At 39.0% G+C, this 17128-nt stretch overlaps 2 protein-coding genes across 3 annotated transcripts; both read right to left on the minus strand.

Annotated features, from left to right (window-relative positions):
• Positions 1 to 1235: 1235 nt before the first annotated feature.
• LOC113166829 (protein disulfide isomerase Creld1) lies at positions 1236 to 6631 on the minus strand. Its single transcript, XM_026367005.1, has 11 exons — positions 6410 to 6631; positions 5226 to 5346; positions 5069 to 5151; positions 4449 to 4559; positions 3598 to 3689; positions 3266 to 3445; positions 3071 to 3166; positions 2893 to 2976; positions 2464 to 2559; positions 2224 to 2364; positions 1236 to 1868 (listed from the first exon to the last, which is right to left on the minus strand). Exons 2-11 carry the CDS (start codon positions 5340 to 5342, stop codon positions 1648 to 1650), a joined length of 1221 nt encoding a protein of 406 aa, XP_026222790.1. The 5' UTR covers positions 5343 to 5346; positions 6410 to 6631; the 3' UTR covers positions 1236 to 1647.
• A 696-nt stretch (positions 6632 to 7327) lies between these two features.
• On the minus strand, positions 7328 to 16335 carry wu:fl23c11 (interleukin-17 receptor C). 2 transcript variants are annotated; one of them, XM_026367755.1, is made up of 16 exons: positions 15981 to 16335; positions 14034 to 14061; positions 13799 to 13933; positions 13438 to 13542; positions 12117 to 12232; positions 11702 to 11831; positions 11575 to 11613; positions 11205 to 11338; positions 11061 to 11123; positions 10909 to 10966; positions 10579 to 10805; positions 10275 to 10325; positions 10125 to 10170; positions 9867 to 9962; positions 9746 to 9784; positions 7328 to 9618 (listed from the first exon to the last, which is right to left on the minus strand). In XM_026367755.1, exons 1-16 carry the CDS (start codon positions 16098 to 16100, stop codon positions 8801 to 8803), a joined length of 2205 nt encoding a protein of 734 aa, XP_026223540.1. In that variant the 5' UTR covers positions 16101 to 16335; the 3' UTR covers positions 7328 to 8800. The 2 variants fall into 2 exon arrangements, with proteins under 2 accessions (XP_026223540.1, XP_026223539.1); XM_026367754.1 differs by having other exon boundaries at positions 12108 to 12232.
• Positions 16336 to 17128: the final 793 nt, after the last annotated feature.

Below are 17128 nucleotides of genomic sequence, written 5' to 3' on the forward strand. Positions count from 1 at the left end.
TGGCTTCCATAACATTTAACAGTTTTCCATCAATTTAGCATTGCACTCTTTGTGTCAGACTTGTAAATGCCAGTTGTTTTAAGTATCAAACTACATGCAACAGAATCAGATAAATCATCTTTTTATTCCACATTCACATTCATTGTCAAAATGTGCCACACATTATGCACAATGCAACGTAACCACCACCAGATCTGTTATGGGTGGGCTATGTTAGTATTGGCTAATGTGGCTTTTATGAGAGATAAGGATTGAGATTTAATGGTGGGGCAAATTTACTTACGTAACTCTACACCAGTTTTTTTTCCCCCACAGATCTGGGGGTAAATTTTTAAAAAAAATGTGATCTTGTAACTCTCTCTGAAATCACTACTTCCTGCATGTTTCATACTTTATCATGCAACATGCAGTTGTAGAAGATAATTCTCCCCAGGTAAGGTTGTTTATCCTCCTCCTGTGTGTGAAAAGAGGACTCTTTACTTAATGAAGCAGAAAAGAAATCAAATAAAAATCCCAAAAGGCTGACTTTTTATTGTAAAGAAAAAATATATAATGAAAAAGGAGTCTGGACAACTTTCCACACAAAGTAAACTAAAGATAAATTAGATGAGTGGGTGAGAAGTGCGTTTTCATTGGCTGTCTAAAGTGATGCTACTATTTCAGTTGCAATTGTAGATTTAAAGACTTTTTTAAAGACCTTTAAAAATGCATACAGAAATACATAGGGATTTGCATAAGCAACATATGATAAACCTCTTCACTATAAATATTGCTCTCAAAATAAATTAAAAGCAACTGAAAAATGGCTTGCATTATCCAGATTTTCAGCTGGTATTTCACAACATTCCCTTAAACAAAGATAAAGTGGTCAGTAGCAGTACACATAGCATGTTGGTGACCCAGTCGATGGGAAAAGTCTTCCATACAAAAGTAAGACAAATTAATACATACAGTGTTGTAACTTTCATTTCAAATTCTATTATCATGCAATATTACTAAAATTATTCATTCATGAAGAAAAGAGGTAAAATATCATTCTGTGAACAGAACCAGCGGTTCGTTATGGAAATATCCCAGAGTTTGGATGAGCTGTCTTTTTGGGTTGATTTGGAAAATTCTCAAAATTTCCTCATCTAACCTGATGCCCATAGCAAGAAGCCTTAGTGTTGCAGTATCCTGATACAGTCAAAACCAACCTCTGCCTTACAGCATTCACATAATGAAAATTATGGACATAATCTCTGGAGGTTTTTATTGTGCAGAAAAAGACATATCTAGAGCGACATTAAAGCCAGATATAAAATCCAAATGCATAACAGATTTTCAGAAATGGTCTTCATGTCACTTGTTCCGAACAAAGTGGAGGTAGGGGATTCAGTTCTGTTCCCTTACATCAGTGCAGTGTAGCTTTGTTATTTCCTCTTCAAGATTTACAACTTCATAACCTTCAATTACTCCCTTTTTCCTGCGCTATCCTATTTTCTAAACATAAATTAACCCGAGCCCTTTCAAGTAACTCTCCAAACCAAAATAAATCCCTGAAAGACTAGCATTGTGGGGATTGTCTCCTCCTTCAACTGAGGCCTTTTCTCAGTCTTACTGGCTGATATTCCAAGGTCCTTTTATCAAAATGTGGTGCCAGACAGTCTAGCGACCCTTGAGGAACCCGTCCAGCATGTAGTCTCCCTTTTCTGTCAGCCAGTATCCGGCCATAGCAGCAACACCTCCAATAAAAATGGCAGTGAAAACCATGTCACCTTTAGCAGCGAGCGTAGCTAGAGCACAGATTACAACACCGAAGAACATCTGCTGCAGAACAAGGACTTCATCATCCGTCATGTCATCAAACAGTCCCTTCTCTGGACCAGCTGAGGGGGGAAAAGAACAGGAAAAGAAAATTAGCCAACAGATCTGAGAACAACGTCAACAATGTAAAGTCACTGACGACTTTATTAAAGCTATTAGGTACAATCGAATGCTGGCCTATAGCATAAACATGGGGGGCAAAAACAGTAGAAAAACCTAGTACTCACACAACTCCACCACCTACTATGACCTTAATAACAGACTTACAGTTGAGTTTTCACCTTTCTGACAGTTATTATGTTGTAAAAGCATAATTCATGGCAGAGCTCCTGTATTGGATTTCATTAGATTGTACAGTATTTCTAATTAAGTGTCCAGGATGTGAATGTGTCATATTTTCCTGATAAAGTGAGTTACCGGGAGGCAGATTTTCCACACAAATGCTTTCTCTTCTGATGAATCCATCAGCACAGTCACAGTGAAATGAGCCCTCCTCATTGATACAGGCCTCATTGAGTCCCGGGCATGCTATTGCACGTTCACTACATTCATCTATATCTGTGAGTGGAAGCAAAGAGGAACAGTTTAAAAGACATTAGGACAATGGAATTCAAAATATTGCATTTATATAGAAAGTAGTTATTAGTACGTGCTTACCAAGACACTTGGCCCCTTTCAATCTATAGCCACGTGCACATTTCTTACAGCGGGCAGGACCACTACCCATGCAGCCCACACATGCCTGGTCACAGCCTGCAAACATCAGAAGCACAGTGGTCAACATTACTTTCTAAACTAGGAATTAAGACAAGCTGTATCATGTCTTAGAAATGTCTAATGACAAATGACAAATTTCTACTACATTCAGAAAAGATAAATACTAATAGAAAATACTCAACAAATTATTATGTATGTACACAACAGTCTCATATACAACTATTTATGTTTTTTGATGAGATAATGTAAATTTCTATAACAATTTCACCAATTATGCAGAAATTAATTATAAACACGATGGGAGCTGGAGTATCTGCCTGTTTTCACTAAAACAACGTACCTTAAACATCAACTACCAAGAGAGCCTACCTCTGCATTCATACGATCCATCTGTGTTGTGACAGTATGTGTTAGAAGGACAACGAGCCAGCTCTGTGCCACATTCGTCTATGTCTAAAAGATATTTCAAGGACGGTTAGACAACACACATCTAAAACTCTGAAACAAAGTCATTGAAATGCCACCTGACCTCTGAACTCATACTCACCCACACACTTGTTGTCATGAAGGAGCCAGCCGGGTTTACAGTCGAGGCATTTGTAGTCCTGTGGCCCTGAGCATTTCTTACATGAGTGGTAGCAAGCTGCAAAGGAAGCGAGACATAGTAACAATAAAAGGGTCAACTTTGGACAACCTCATACAGAATGTAATAACCGTGAAACAGTGTGTGGATCTGAGGTACCTGCACAGGCTCCTGTGCTGTCATTGGAACCTTTCTCTCTGTAGTAGCCATCAGCACACTTCTGGCACAAATTGCCAGAGTATCCAGGATCACAGACACACTCTCCATCGCCCAAGCGAGTCCCCTCCCCCTCGCAGCGGCCAAGACCACCACACACACCACCAGGGCCTGATGGACACTCTGTATTTGGTGAACAAGCTGTTAGTGGTACTCTGAAAACCAGAGCTTTAAAAAGGATTAATCTAATTACAATAATTTGATTTTACTCTGTTTTACAGATAAATCACTTGTCAAATGGATGATTTAGGGCCTAGGATTGTTTTTTTCTACACCTTTGCAGTCAGGTCCAAAGCGTCCAGGTGGACAGCAAAGTCCGAGCTCCTCTATGCACAGCCACTCATACAAGTCCGGTGCCTCCTGCTGCCTACAGGACACATACATCCCATCAGTCATGCCATAAAGCGGCACGGTAAAACAGTATTTACACACACACAGATAGTGCCATCACTGTCTTAATAAAAGAAAAAAAAAAACTTATTTTTCAATTATTTAAATTAATTATTAAATTCAATTATTTTAAAAAGAATTAAGTTTGATCACATTTTATACACTTGTCACTTTCATAATGTTAGAATTTGATATTATATTCACTAAAATGTTGCTTATTTTTGTTTTCCTATGAAAAAGTGACGCTAAATCAGACTTAACTGTGCAATTTATTTTTTGTTCAGAAATATTCATATAGGTCTAATGTTGTGCCCACTGATGTCTGTTTCTGCCAGCTAAGAAAAATCAAGGTACGGTTAAGAATGCCAACATCATCTTTTGCTTTGATTGAGATTGATGAGATCGACACATCTGTATAGGTCAAGGGTGCGCAATCCTGGTCCTTGTGGGCCACTGTCTTGCTTGTTTTCCAACTATCATTGCCCTATCTAATACTGATTACCTAGATCAGGTGTGTTCAGTGGCCCTTAAGGACCAGGACCAACCCTAGTATAGGTTGTTGTGAGAACACTTAAAAAATTAAACACTCTTCTTAATTTGTCCTAAAAAATACTTGGTGACATCAGCAGGATGACTATAACTTTAAATCAGCACATGTCAACATGTCATGCTGAATAAAAAAAGTAAAATAAATTCAACTACAGTTGAGTCTGATTATTGGCTTTTGTGCACACACCTGTGGAACCACCACGTCTCCACTTGGTCTTCTATCTGCTCCAGTAGCCGATTACATTCAAAATCAGTCTTCTCACAAGCAGCCTCTACTATTTCAAGGAGCCGAGTCTCACTAAAAAAGAAAACAAGTCAACAGTTGGGATGTAAAGCATCACATTAAAATAGTTTTCTTATGTAATGTCTGTACATACTAACCAGCTACATATATGAGGAGGGAAAGCACTCAAAACTGAAAGATTTATTAATGTTAAAGTCAGTTGTATAACAATATCAATAGATTATCAAAGGAAATATGTACTGTAGTGACTTTAAAAAAATGCCCCTTTGGATGTACCAGTTTTTTTTTGTTTTTGTATTTATTTTTAGCAGCAACTGCTTACAAAATGTGATCTAATCTTTATTTAAGTACAGACAAATAGAGTTTGCTTAAACTAGTTACACACAAACAATAAAAAAATATGTTGTGTCTTTACTGAACATTCCTATTAAACTTTTTCCATGGGGCTGATACAAAAAGTATGTAAACCCTTGGATTTAACAAATGATGAAACCTACAATAGCTTTTTTTTTCCAACAAACTCAGTAAAGTACAGTGTAACTGCAATTAAAACACACTCTTACCTGCGTGCATACTTAGCTAACTTCTCTTCTTCCCAGGCAGTGTTGCCTCCCCCAAAATTCTTGTTTGCTGTTCTCTCCAAGCCCTAGAAAGAGGGAAACTTCAGGACTCGGAATAACTTGACTCATGAAATGATGGTTCATAAAGATACTACAGTACCTTGATGAAACTCTCTGTGAGTTTTCGGCAAGTCTGGCACGGTGCTGTCTGGACTCTCGCCACAGAGAGCTCAGACAGAAGCATCAGAGCAGGCAGGAAGGGCCAGGCACACCACATTGTCCTCCAGGGGTAATAAACACAAACAATAAGACAATAATAAAAAATAGTTTGGGTTTTAACACTATGTAACATAACGTGGAATAACTTTAACCTTTAGTGCTACTATTAGCATTTATAAGCACTATTAAAAGCTAACCAATTACTTATAAGAAGATTTTAAATGTATTGTTTATTACTATTAGCGTTGATTAATTTGCAGTATTACAACAATAACACATCTAATAAACACAGTTATATTAACTGTTACCAACAACTGTGTTTTACTATATTTTCATTAATTATCTGTTTCAACATATGGGTGCAATACAGGAGGAGTTATTATTGTTAATAAATACATTAACAAATCTGACACATGTATACAACTACATTACAGAGTGTTACGTTTATACACTGCTTCAAGCAGTTTCAGCTTGGTATAGTTATTTTAGCTACTGATAGGGGTGGATAAATCAACAAGAAGCTCTGTGCTATATAGTATAACAAAGACTAATAAAGTGTCAGCTTATAGTAACCTAATTTATGCTATCTATATTCTTTAAGCTCTTGCTGTACAGTGGTCTACATGACTCACATTATGATGCTCGTCTACCCGGAAATGTTAATGGCATTATTTTCATTTCAGTCATCTGTCATTAGTTGTGTAAATTTGAAGCCACACACAACTAAATACAAAACTGAGCACATCGTGATTCACTGACAAGTACCCAGATATTCTTATATTTATTCGGTCTCGTTAGAAAAGCTTTAAATCACGTACTATAAGGTGGATGGGATGCTCTTCATCCATCGTTAGCTTAGCATTGACGCTAGCTAGCGCAGCATCAGCACCACACACAATTAGCCACCTAGCAGCTGGCTAAAGTCGGTACCTAGTTAGCTCTAAGTTCAGGCTAACGTTGTCCCATACAGTCTGCCTATCTTTGTCTTTCAACTCAGCGACAGTGACAATTAACCACGAGCATACTAGTATTTAGCTTTAAATATCTGCTAAATAATGGTGCCTGTAGCTGCTCTGAAATTAGCTAACTGAACTGTTTTCATTAGCTACTCTGGTCATAACTTACCTTATTGCAAAACCACTACACCGCCGCTGCACCACTGATGATCGTCTGTTTCCCTGCTGGTCCGCACAATGCAAGCAGAGTTTTACATTTTGGATATCCAGTTTAGAGCCAGTAAAGACTCAAACCTGCCATTTTAGCTCGTGGTGACCTGCTAGCTGAATGATTAGCGCGCTAACGCTGGTGGTGCTCACACAGGATCATGCTGCGGTGGGATGAACGAATCAACAGCTTCCAGCTGGTTCTCTGATTTTCCTGCAGCTCATCCACAGGATGCACGGCACCGCCCAAACCCGGGGGGGGGGGTTCATTCACACATCAATGAGCACTAAATGTTTACCCAAGCTGAAGATGTTTATTCTGAAAAAACAGGTGCAACATGGAGTCAGGAGTCTTTCTGCCAGTGAAACTCTGTCTAAAGTCTGTTTACAATGCATAAATAATAATTCAACATCAGAACAAAATAGTCAACATAATGGCTCTACACGAGCTTAAAGTCATGGTTCCCTACCACCTAAAATACAGTTTCTTCACTGAAATAGCCCTAACTAAAACCGATAAAAGGGAAAAGCATCCACTGTTCTCGTTTCCATATTTAACAGAACAGACATACTGTATTAGATTTTTGATGTAACATTATTTTATACATACGTAATAATGTAATCCAATACAGCCGTTCTGCCATGAATGTATGAATGCTACTTTTATAAGTTATATTGTCTGAGTTTTTGTTGAAACTGTCAGAAAGATGGTAATTCTATAACAATACTACCAGATGTCATAATGGTTGGTGGAGTCCTGCTTGCATAAATGAGACACAGTAAAGCAATCAAATGGAACAGAGGAGCTTCTTCTGTGTTTCCGTTTTACCTGGAAATTCACTTGCAGCCTTGACATTTTTTGACAAATATTCCCATCAGATAACCACAGTATCTTCTTTATTTGCTCTTGTTGTGGTGCACTCAACAATACCGAACAGCAAAATGAGCCGTTTCAATCTGCTGAAGATTACATTACATGATCATATGTTTATAAGACCAAGGACAACTGTCAAACTAATTAAAGTCATGAGTCTGCTTGAAATACCACAACAGTACCCGCTTATCAACCTTACTTAAGTGCTCACATTATATTTGTGCTGACATTGCATATTTTGTGACATTTATAAGAACTAATTCATCCTTTTTTAACTGTGTTTTGGTATTATCGTATACCTCCCAACAGTCTGAAGGTATACAAGATAAAAAAGCTTTTAATTTCAACTCTTTTCAGGGAGAACAGAACAGTGGTGCAGGCACATGTGCATATCTGTCATTTTGATGTATTACCCCCATAGAAAATAACACATACTAAAAACACAGCACAGGAAAATAATGACCACAAACACAAGTTTCAAACGGACTGAGAATGTGTAAATTGTCACAGCCTGTCCAGCCACTAGCTGTTTATCAGGGAGGCTGATATAGAGCCAGTCCTTAAGCCAACACTCATACGCATCTCTGTTTGCCCCATGTTAACAGGTTTCATGTAAAACTCAAGAGTCAATTGGAAATACCCACAGTTACAGAATAAAAAGCATCATTTACAATATATTCAAGAACAATAAATGCCTACATGTCAAAACCTGTGACCATACATCTCTGAGTCAGAGAGAGATTAAGTTTCTTATCCTAAACCAAAGTGCAGCTTGTGGGTTCCATTGTAAGAAGCTGTAAGCTGATACAACTCTTCAATTTTGTCTTTATTTTAAACACATCTTTTCTACCTCTGGCTGATGTAGAATTATCTGAAACATGAACTATTGTTTTATAACCAGGAGACCAAGACAGTTCTTTATTCAATTCAAACAGTACAACAGGACAAACACAGTATAAAACAGACTCACCATGTCAATAAAGCGAAACATTACAGCCCACTACTATCTAAACTCAGAGAAAGGAAATAGCTTATATCTGTTTGCTTTTTTTTTTCTTCACATATTTCAGGAATTGTAAATGCAGTAAAAGTCCATGCAGAATGTGAAATGAATATGCCAAACACACACACTGGCTTTGAGGACTAACACACCTGAAAGATTCTCTTTAGGTAATATTGGTAGTCTACTAAGCCCTGCCATTTTATATTGTTTGATTTCTGCAGAGAACCAACAGCTCAACCTTCAACAACCAAAGCTTTAACAATCCAACTCTTACTTGAAAAACAAGATACTGTTTGTTCAAACACACGAAACATGAAATAGTTTTTTGACACCTATGACACCCCTGATGTTCAGACCTACAATTGCAAAAGCAAAAAACTGACAGTGATTTATCTGAGTTTCCCAGAGTATCACTCAACATTACTGGCCAATTATCCCAACACTGCAACTTGGTCGTGGGACATTATCTCAGGTTCTCAGAGCCATTCCATTTCATTGGCCTTAGGGCTTGTATCAGGGCTGGAGGGGGGTGTAAGAAGACATGGTTGCAAAGGCACAGTTTCCCCTGAGTCTTCTTCTCGTACCCCAACACACCCCTGGGACACCCCTGCAAGACGTAACACAGTTGTCCCTGCTGTGAAGCTTGACAGTCCGCTCGCCAGAGTCCGGGATGCCATCCTAAGCCCTCCTGCCCTCTTCCGCCTGGCTGATGCAGTGGCCACTTGCCTAGTCCCAGCAAGTTCAGTCAGAAAACCCAGGCTCTGGGAGGGGAGGCTGTAGAGATGAAGGCCACGGAAAAGTTCTGGCAGTGGCCGGAAACCACCTGGAGGTTCAGGTGGAAGTGATTCAAACTGCACCAATGTAAACCGCTCACCAGCACGTCCCTGTAGATAGTCTGCTAGAATACAGCTCAACGACGCACTGAAAACATCCAGAGAGGGAAGAGACGAAGGGTTAGGGTAACCTTTTCCTGCTTCATCTTCTTTTGTGTCTTTGTTCTTCCTACTGGGAGTGTTTCTCTCCCAGCCACGCGCCCCCCACTCTTCAGCTCTTATCCAGGCAGCCTGGCTGAGGACTAGCACTACTTTGCCACCCTGCCTTTTCAGCTGGTCCAATCTTGAGTGCAGCCAGGGTACGGGGCCCAGTGCGCCGAGTTCAGCCTTACTCCACAAGTCTAGAGACACAGTGAAACCGAGGGATTGGAGCGACAAGCCCAGGTGACACATTAGACCTGGCAAAGCCTTGTTGTCATCAGGTGGGTACAGCAAGATGACATGACCACCACCCACTGCACCTGAGATAGAGGAAGATTAAAACCTTTTATTTAATTTAAAGGAATTGATCAATAAGTATAAACATGTAATATTTAACAGTATACAGTAGGTGCCCAGTCTGGAACGACTGTCTGGTTTTTAACATACCTTTGACATCATCATCTTTCAACCATCTCCACACATAACCTAAAAAAAAGAACAGAGCACCCATTGAGGCCTTCTGCTAAGTTTCTATAATTAATTAATGAGTTACAAACAGAACACTGACCCTTCAGGACCCCTTGTATAAAATAGGCTCCTAGTATGGCCAAACACATCAGCAACAAGCCGATGAGGATTATCAGGCTCCATCTCCATCGAGATGCTGCAGAAAGCAATAAATTATTTAAATTGTGGAGTGTAATTACTTTTTTGCTACAAAATAATGAAAATATAGTTTGTTTCAGCTGAAGGAAATTAAACATTAAGCTCCCTTAATCTAAGTATAGACAATACAGTAATTACAGTATTACAGTAATAGACTTACTTGCAAATGGACACTGGGGCTCTAAGTATGACACGTTTATCTTCATCTAAAAACGAGTAAGACAAACGTTAATATATTTTGTCGAGTAGAAATCAATGGTGATATATATCATGTCTCATATAGTTTGGGTGTTTAGAGCAAAAGTATTACCTGAACACAAAGTAGAGGATGCGATGTAGCATTGAACTCCCCCGATTTACTCTAAAAAAGAGAAGTGAGTTCATAAATCAGGAAGAAAGGGAAAGTTCAAAATATCATAATATCATAATATTACACTGAGAAGGTGCAGTCATTTGAGTTTAGTTGTTATAATACAGTATTTAACTGCTATACTGTGTGTAAGTCACTAAAACCACTCAAATCTATAGAAACCACCACCTCTTTGCAAATAAAATGTATATATAGTTAAACATATATTTAAATAACTTGACCATGGTATTTCTATTGCTTTTACCCAGAGGCCACTGTGTATTGTCCTCCATTCTTCATGGCTGTTCAGCGCCTGTCTGGAGCCCGCCACCTCTTCACACTGGCTTCCTGCCACATCTTTCTTGCACAGCCACACCTCTGCCTCCAGTCTGCAGGGGGCAGTCACATTCCAGCTCAGCCCTGTCTCTCCGCCCCTCATTGGAGACTCCACCACAGTGACAGACAGGTTGTGTCGCATTCTTTCATGTGCATCTGAAAAAAACATGTTATTGTGTTGTATATCTCTGAAATCATATCCCTATAAAAACCATGCAAATGTCTTGACCTGAGGTTAACCCGTGTAAACTCTGGTTACCTTGCTGGTTTTTAAAAGGGCAGAGCTCTCTTCGGACGTTCTTTCCGCTCCACCAAACCTGGAAAGAGTTTGGATATATGGTATTATTTTCAAAAATCTCTCAAAATCTCTCAAGCTCTTATTTATTGTCTGTTAGCCAACATGTCAACTACCTGGAAGCAGAGGCACGGTGCAACTAAGTCTGAAGAAATGATCATTTCTGTCTTCCCTTTGGGCTGCAAAGGTTAAATAAAGTTACAAACAGATAATAGTGATTTTGGAGAAACACACTGATATTGATACATATTCTGACTGACCCACGTAAGAGTCTTTACAGGCATGTCATGCCAAAGCATTTGGCACAGGAGCTTATCTTGTGTGTGCACAGTGCCATTGAGCTTAAGGAGGACCAGATTTCTCTTCAGATCATGCACAAGTCGGACAATGGGAGCTAAGACAAAAAAAACATCAGTCATTGTAAATGATAACTGAGCTGAACAGGTATCACTTTAGGAGTATTTCAAATCTTTTTTGATGGAAACGCCTTATGCATACAAATGGTCATATATAGTATAAATACTAGACTAGCTAAACCGGTAGAAGCAAATAACACTTAACGCGTTAATAACATGATATCCTAATACATTTGCAGATAAGGATCCCATTTAAGTCGACAGTATTTCTTACCATCGCATTCCTTTACATTGTTCTGGTGCACAGAGCAAACTGGAAGAAAAAGAGAGAAGCAGATTTTCAGTGATTTTACTCAGCAAGTCGGTCTGTCTTTGCTCCAATTTCACCACTTAACCTTCACCTTCTTCTAAAGGTGGCACATTGATGGTTTGGTTGTGGTTAGTTCCATTTAAATGTGAATAGACGTTAACAAGAACTGGGGTGCCAAACATCAGGTTCTCTTCGAGCACCAGCTTGATCCACATCTGCATCTGCAGGAAACATGTACATAATGTAAAGACATTTTGGAAATATTATTTAAGCAATGCTATAGGAATGCAGTGAGTAGCAGTATTATCTTATACTGTATATAACTTATCTTTATACTATATATATAATGTACTAAATATACTTATATTGATACTTACTTAAGAAAAAAAAAAGCAGTTACTGTATTTATCAGATAAATGGACTATCAGAGTCCCCTCTGAGATGTTGTTGGATACAAGAGTGAAATCATATAAAATAGAGTTAAAATGTGAGTCTACCTTAACTACCTTATTATGTGTGGGCAGATGAGAAGCTTGGTGTAAACTGGAGTGCCTTGGTGTAAATTCTACCGTCTTGCATATATCAATAGATCCTGGTTTGCCGAGACACACTCTGACCAAAGCTGTAACACAGAGAGCAGAGAAGACGACTGACATTAAAGTCAACCTAAACAGATAAGTTTAGATTTACTAAAGTAGAACCTCCAGAGAAATGCTGTAACAACATACAGTTACACGTTTCTAATTTAATCACCAACAATTGGAATAATGCCTCTAGCAGCATCAGCAAATTTCCGTATATCCATAAATCAACATCTCAACCCACAAATGTAATGAGCTTACTCAGTTCTTGTATGACAAAGTTGTTCATATTAAAAACAACATTGGCGACGCCTGTGTAAATAACTCTGACACGCTCTCTCCTTCAAACAGACACATGATGGAAGAACAGTTGTGCAATTCCTCTCTGATCTTGATCAAGTGATCGAGCAGCCTTGCTCTGTCAACACCCCCCCCCCCTCACTTCATCCCCACCAGGCCAGAGTTTAACTCTGTTCTTCTGTAAGTGTGGCACATGACAAAACTAAACATACACCATTGTGTGAGAATAAGTATTTAAAAGCATGTGTAAAAAAAAAAAAGGACAATGTTAAGCCTTTTATTTATTTATCAGCAAAATACTGTTAAACGCTGTCCACACGCATTTGGACTATTTCATTTTTTCAATTATATATAAAAAAATCGTTATATTATAAATAATATTATATAAATAATAACATTATATAATGATGAAAGTAGAAGTAAGAACTGCACTGAAACAACTATTATCAGCGTAATCATTAACCTTAATCCTTGATGATCCTTGATCTTTCTGCTGCATTTCTCACCACTGATACACATTTTAATATTTTAATTAAGAGACTTCAGGACTCTGCTGCACTACCAGGCTGCACTCTCACCTGGGTCACTTCCTATTTAAAGGACAAATGGTTTGATGTTTGTGTTTTAAAATTAAAATGTGTTTGAGCATCTCATCAATCTTAGCGTCATTTCTGTTTAATCTATACATGGTCCCACTTGGTAGAATTATTATGAGAGAGTATATTATATCATTCATATGTATGTCTCTTTGTCCTCTGATAGCTAAACCCAGTTAGTAAGCTGGTAAACTGCACTGATGATATCAAGAGCTGGATGTGACAGAGACAGACATTAATCTTCAGATTAATATACAGTGAGCAGGTCAAGAACCTTGGACTCATTCTTGATGTTGATCTTAACTTTAACACATCTGTGTCACAATTAGGACAGCTGTATGGTTTTATACCTCTTGATTTACGACCACCTCCCTCTGCCACTTCAACCGTGTCACTGGACTCCTCTTCATCGAAGTGGTCTCCAGATTCCTCAGAAACGTCCAATGCGTTTTCCACTTCAGCAAAGACATGTAAAAGGCGTTCACAATCAGAAAAGACAACAGTTTTCAACTAACCAAGCAACTATGGTAAGAATGTAGAACAGCTAATAAGTTAGTGACTGAACAATAACAAAGATGACAATAAGATTTATTATCATGAAAAAAAAAAAAGATTAAACTATCATGAAAAAAATAGCTGGTGGAACAATTCAGGGTGTGCCACCATTACGATAACATAAAATAATGAGACGTTACTGTATGACAGGGCTACCTTGGACTTCGATCTTGATTTGCAGGCATGGGCTACAGTCGTGTGGGGCTGAACAGCACAGAATAACTTTAAGCTTCATGTCTGTAACATCCACTGAATCGCTTGGATCAGGCAGCGCAGCAGCGAACTGAGGCACTGTGGAGATAATAAACACACTTCTGCTTTAGTCAAGCTGCCGATCTGTGCTGCGGTGATATTATTCCCATGCTATGAGATAAGTCGTTCATGTTACTACCTGAGCTCACATGGCACTTCGTCAACCCCTGAAGAAAAAACAGACGCTGATGAGTATAGTAACTTGAGCATACGCTATCTCCACTCACCCATTATGAAACCCACATTTCAAACATTATGGCCTGTCACACCAGCTGTGGTGAAATACATCTTTAGATTCTTGACATAAGTGGAGTCACTCAACCACAGGCTAAAAGTACCTGTGCTGCCTGATTATGGATAATTGCCTGTCTATTGTTTTGCTCTAGTTTGTTTAGGTATAAATCATGTGACTCATATAAGAGCAACAAACTGACTTACCTAACAAATGAGCAAATTAGAGAATATATTTTATACATTATTTTCTTAAATAGAATTTATATATAATTCAATTCAATTCAATTTTATTTGTATAGTGCTTTTTACAATTGACATTGTCACAAAGCAGCTTTACACAACCAAAGAAGCTATGGAAGTTTACATGAACAGTGAATATGTATGAATCCAAATAAACATAATAAACAGATTGTCCCTATATAACAACATTTATAAAAAGTAAAATTGTTTTTTTCATTTTTTTGTCATGTCTTTAGTGAGAGAATTGTCCAACATTAACTTTCACATTCACAGAACGGTGACAAAATCCAGGTCAAAAACAACCCGGAGTTCAGTGTAGGTGTTTGACTGTGTGCTTAGATTTCTTTTTCTTTTTCAATATTTAGTCCTCCTTCTTGTTGTGTAGCTTTGGACGTCTTGTTCTTATGCAGAGTCAAAAAAAAAAGGTTTGTGAACCATTTAGAATTTCATGGTTTTCTGCATTGATTTGTCATAAAATGTGATCTGATCTTTAAGCCTAAAAAAATAACACAAATGAAGCTCTAATCTTTCATGTCTTTCTTTCAGAAACAAACACGAATTAATGAGGTAAAGCAACAACCCAGAGTGACAGCCAAAGATTTGAAGGCATCATTGGAAATGGCTAACATCTATGTTCATGAGTCTACAGTAGGTACAAACACTGAACAAGCAGGGTGTCTATGACAGGACACCATGAAGGAAGCTGCTGCTTATTAAAAAAACATTACTGCAGGCCTGATGTTTGCCAAAGAGCACACTGACCGTCAACCAGCTATTAATCTTTTCCACTGTCACTATGAGGTTTTTATGGTTGTTCTCAGTAAAGACATGAAAGATTGGAATTTTTCTGTCTTATTATTTTAGGCACATCATATTTGTTAATACTCTTGACTTAGATGAAGATCAGATCAGACTTTATGACAAATATCTGCAGAAATTGAAATTTCAAAAGGTTCACATACATTTTCTTGTGTATATGCATCATATTAGATCTGCTCCTCTGTCTCTTTATTTCAATGTAGTTGGTAACATCAGTCTGGTCATTGACTAAAGTATAAATGTAAAGTGACCTCTGTCACAGGTCTGGTACTTTGCTTCAGTGTGTCCTGATGACCTTTAGCCGATTCCTGATGAAAAACATTCTGGGAAAACTCAAACTACAACAACCCTCACTGAAAATGGATAAGTGGAGTAGGGTGTCTTGTTCGGGCACAATAGTAAATAAGTAATGGACATTAAGCTCTGATCTCCTTCTCTCTGTCAGAGGGGGTATAGGCACACAAAAATCTGTACCAAAATAAAAGAGCATGTTCTTGTTCTGCACCATATAAGAAACTATCCAATGCGTTTTGAACTGAACTGAATTTGAGGCTGTTCATAACAAAGATCACACATTATTAACTGGTCTGCAAAACATAGCTAGTACAGCTGTGAACTAAATGCACAATATTCCCCTCTGCGCTGCAGTGGAGTAAACGCATATCCAGGGAATGTGAAAGTACCTGAGACCTGTACGCATGTCTCCTTCAGTGCGCGACCACCTCCGATCATAGTACAATATATATATTGAAACAAAACAGCTCTGATACTCGTCTCGCAGCGTCCTTGTTACCTCGCTACAGGTGATTTCAGGTGCGTCTTGGTTGATCTTCTCCAACGAGTTCACCGACATGAGCAGCGCTGACGGCAGCAGGAAGCAAACAAGCGGCGTGCGGAGACGCGTGGGAGCCATGTCCGAGGAAAGGGTCTCCAGTCCGGGGGCGCACGGAGCCCGGTTACTGTCTGCTGTGTGACGCGACCTGCTCCGCGGCCAAACCCCGTCTCATCCGGAACACAGCGAGCAAAACCAGGTGTGACAGTTGGATCCAGTTGACAGCTCGGTCCGACAACACCGCCCCTGCGATCATGGTTTTCCCACAGCTGCCAACCGCTGCGACGCTCCCGTGACTTTGCGCTGCCTGCAGGTGACTGACGGCTTTGACGTTGGACGTGCAGCAGCTGTTACCTGTTCAGGTGGGACAGGGGAAACTTGTCACGTGAGCAACAAGTCCCTGCTTGGCTGGGGACTCGTCCTACGTAGCAGAGCTCACGCAACAAACACGATCCTATGTGCCAACAACAGAGAGGCTGAGCTCGGCTCTGGCATCATGGAAAAAAGATAAATGTCAAATATTTTGTGGATGATCTCACGAGCAGCGATAATAACACTGATAAAGTCAGTGTGTCAACGTTTTTATGGCGACTTTTGTGTCACTTTGATCATTTCACTGAAACTATATATACAGCAGCTTCAATACAGGTTGTATACAGCAGCTCAGCAGCTCAAACACACTGTCAATCAGTTTCAATTATTGCCTGCTGCAGAAACTGAACCTGTAATCTGATGGCCCCATTATCTGTAGACCAGCTTAAAACCCAGTGGTTATCAATAAAGTGGCTGTTGTTTGAGTATTTTCAGTTAGATTAAGTTAAATCATTAATCATTATCAAAGGGAACAGCTCGTTTGTAATAGGTACTCTTTGCTTATCTGGGGCTCCAGCACCTGTGCTAACTGTGTGACTGCAGCGTATTATTGTGTGCAATCAGAAAAATGCAAATTCAGTGTGGATCTTAAGCTTAATACTCTGCCATAATACATATGTTTGTGTGATTCAGCGCTTTATGTTGGGGAATAAATCCATTCCCGTGTAACTAAGTTGACCTACAGACAGTGATCTTCATATCCAACCGCTAAATTTACCTAAACGTCTACTGTAGCT

Source organism: Anabas testudineus, chromosome 7 (assembly GCF_900324465.2).
Source record: "Anabas testudineus chromosome 7, fAnaTes1.2, whole genome shotgun sequence".
In the NCBI taxonomy this organism is placed as follows: domain Eukaryota; kingdom Metazoa; phylum Chordata; class Actinopteri; order Anabantiformes; family Anabantidae; genus Anabas; species Anabas testudineus.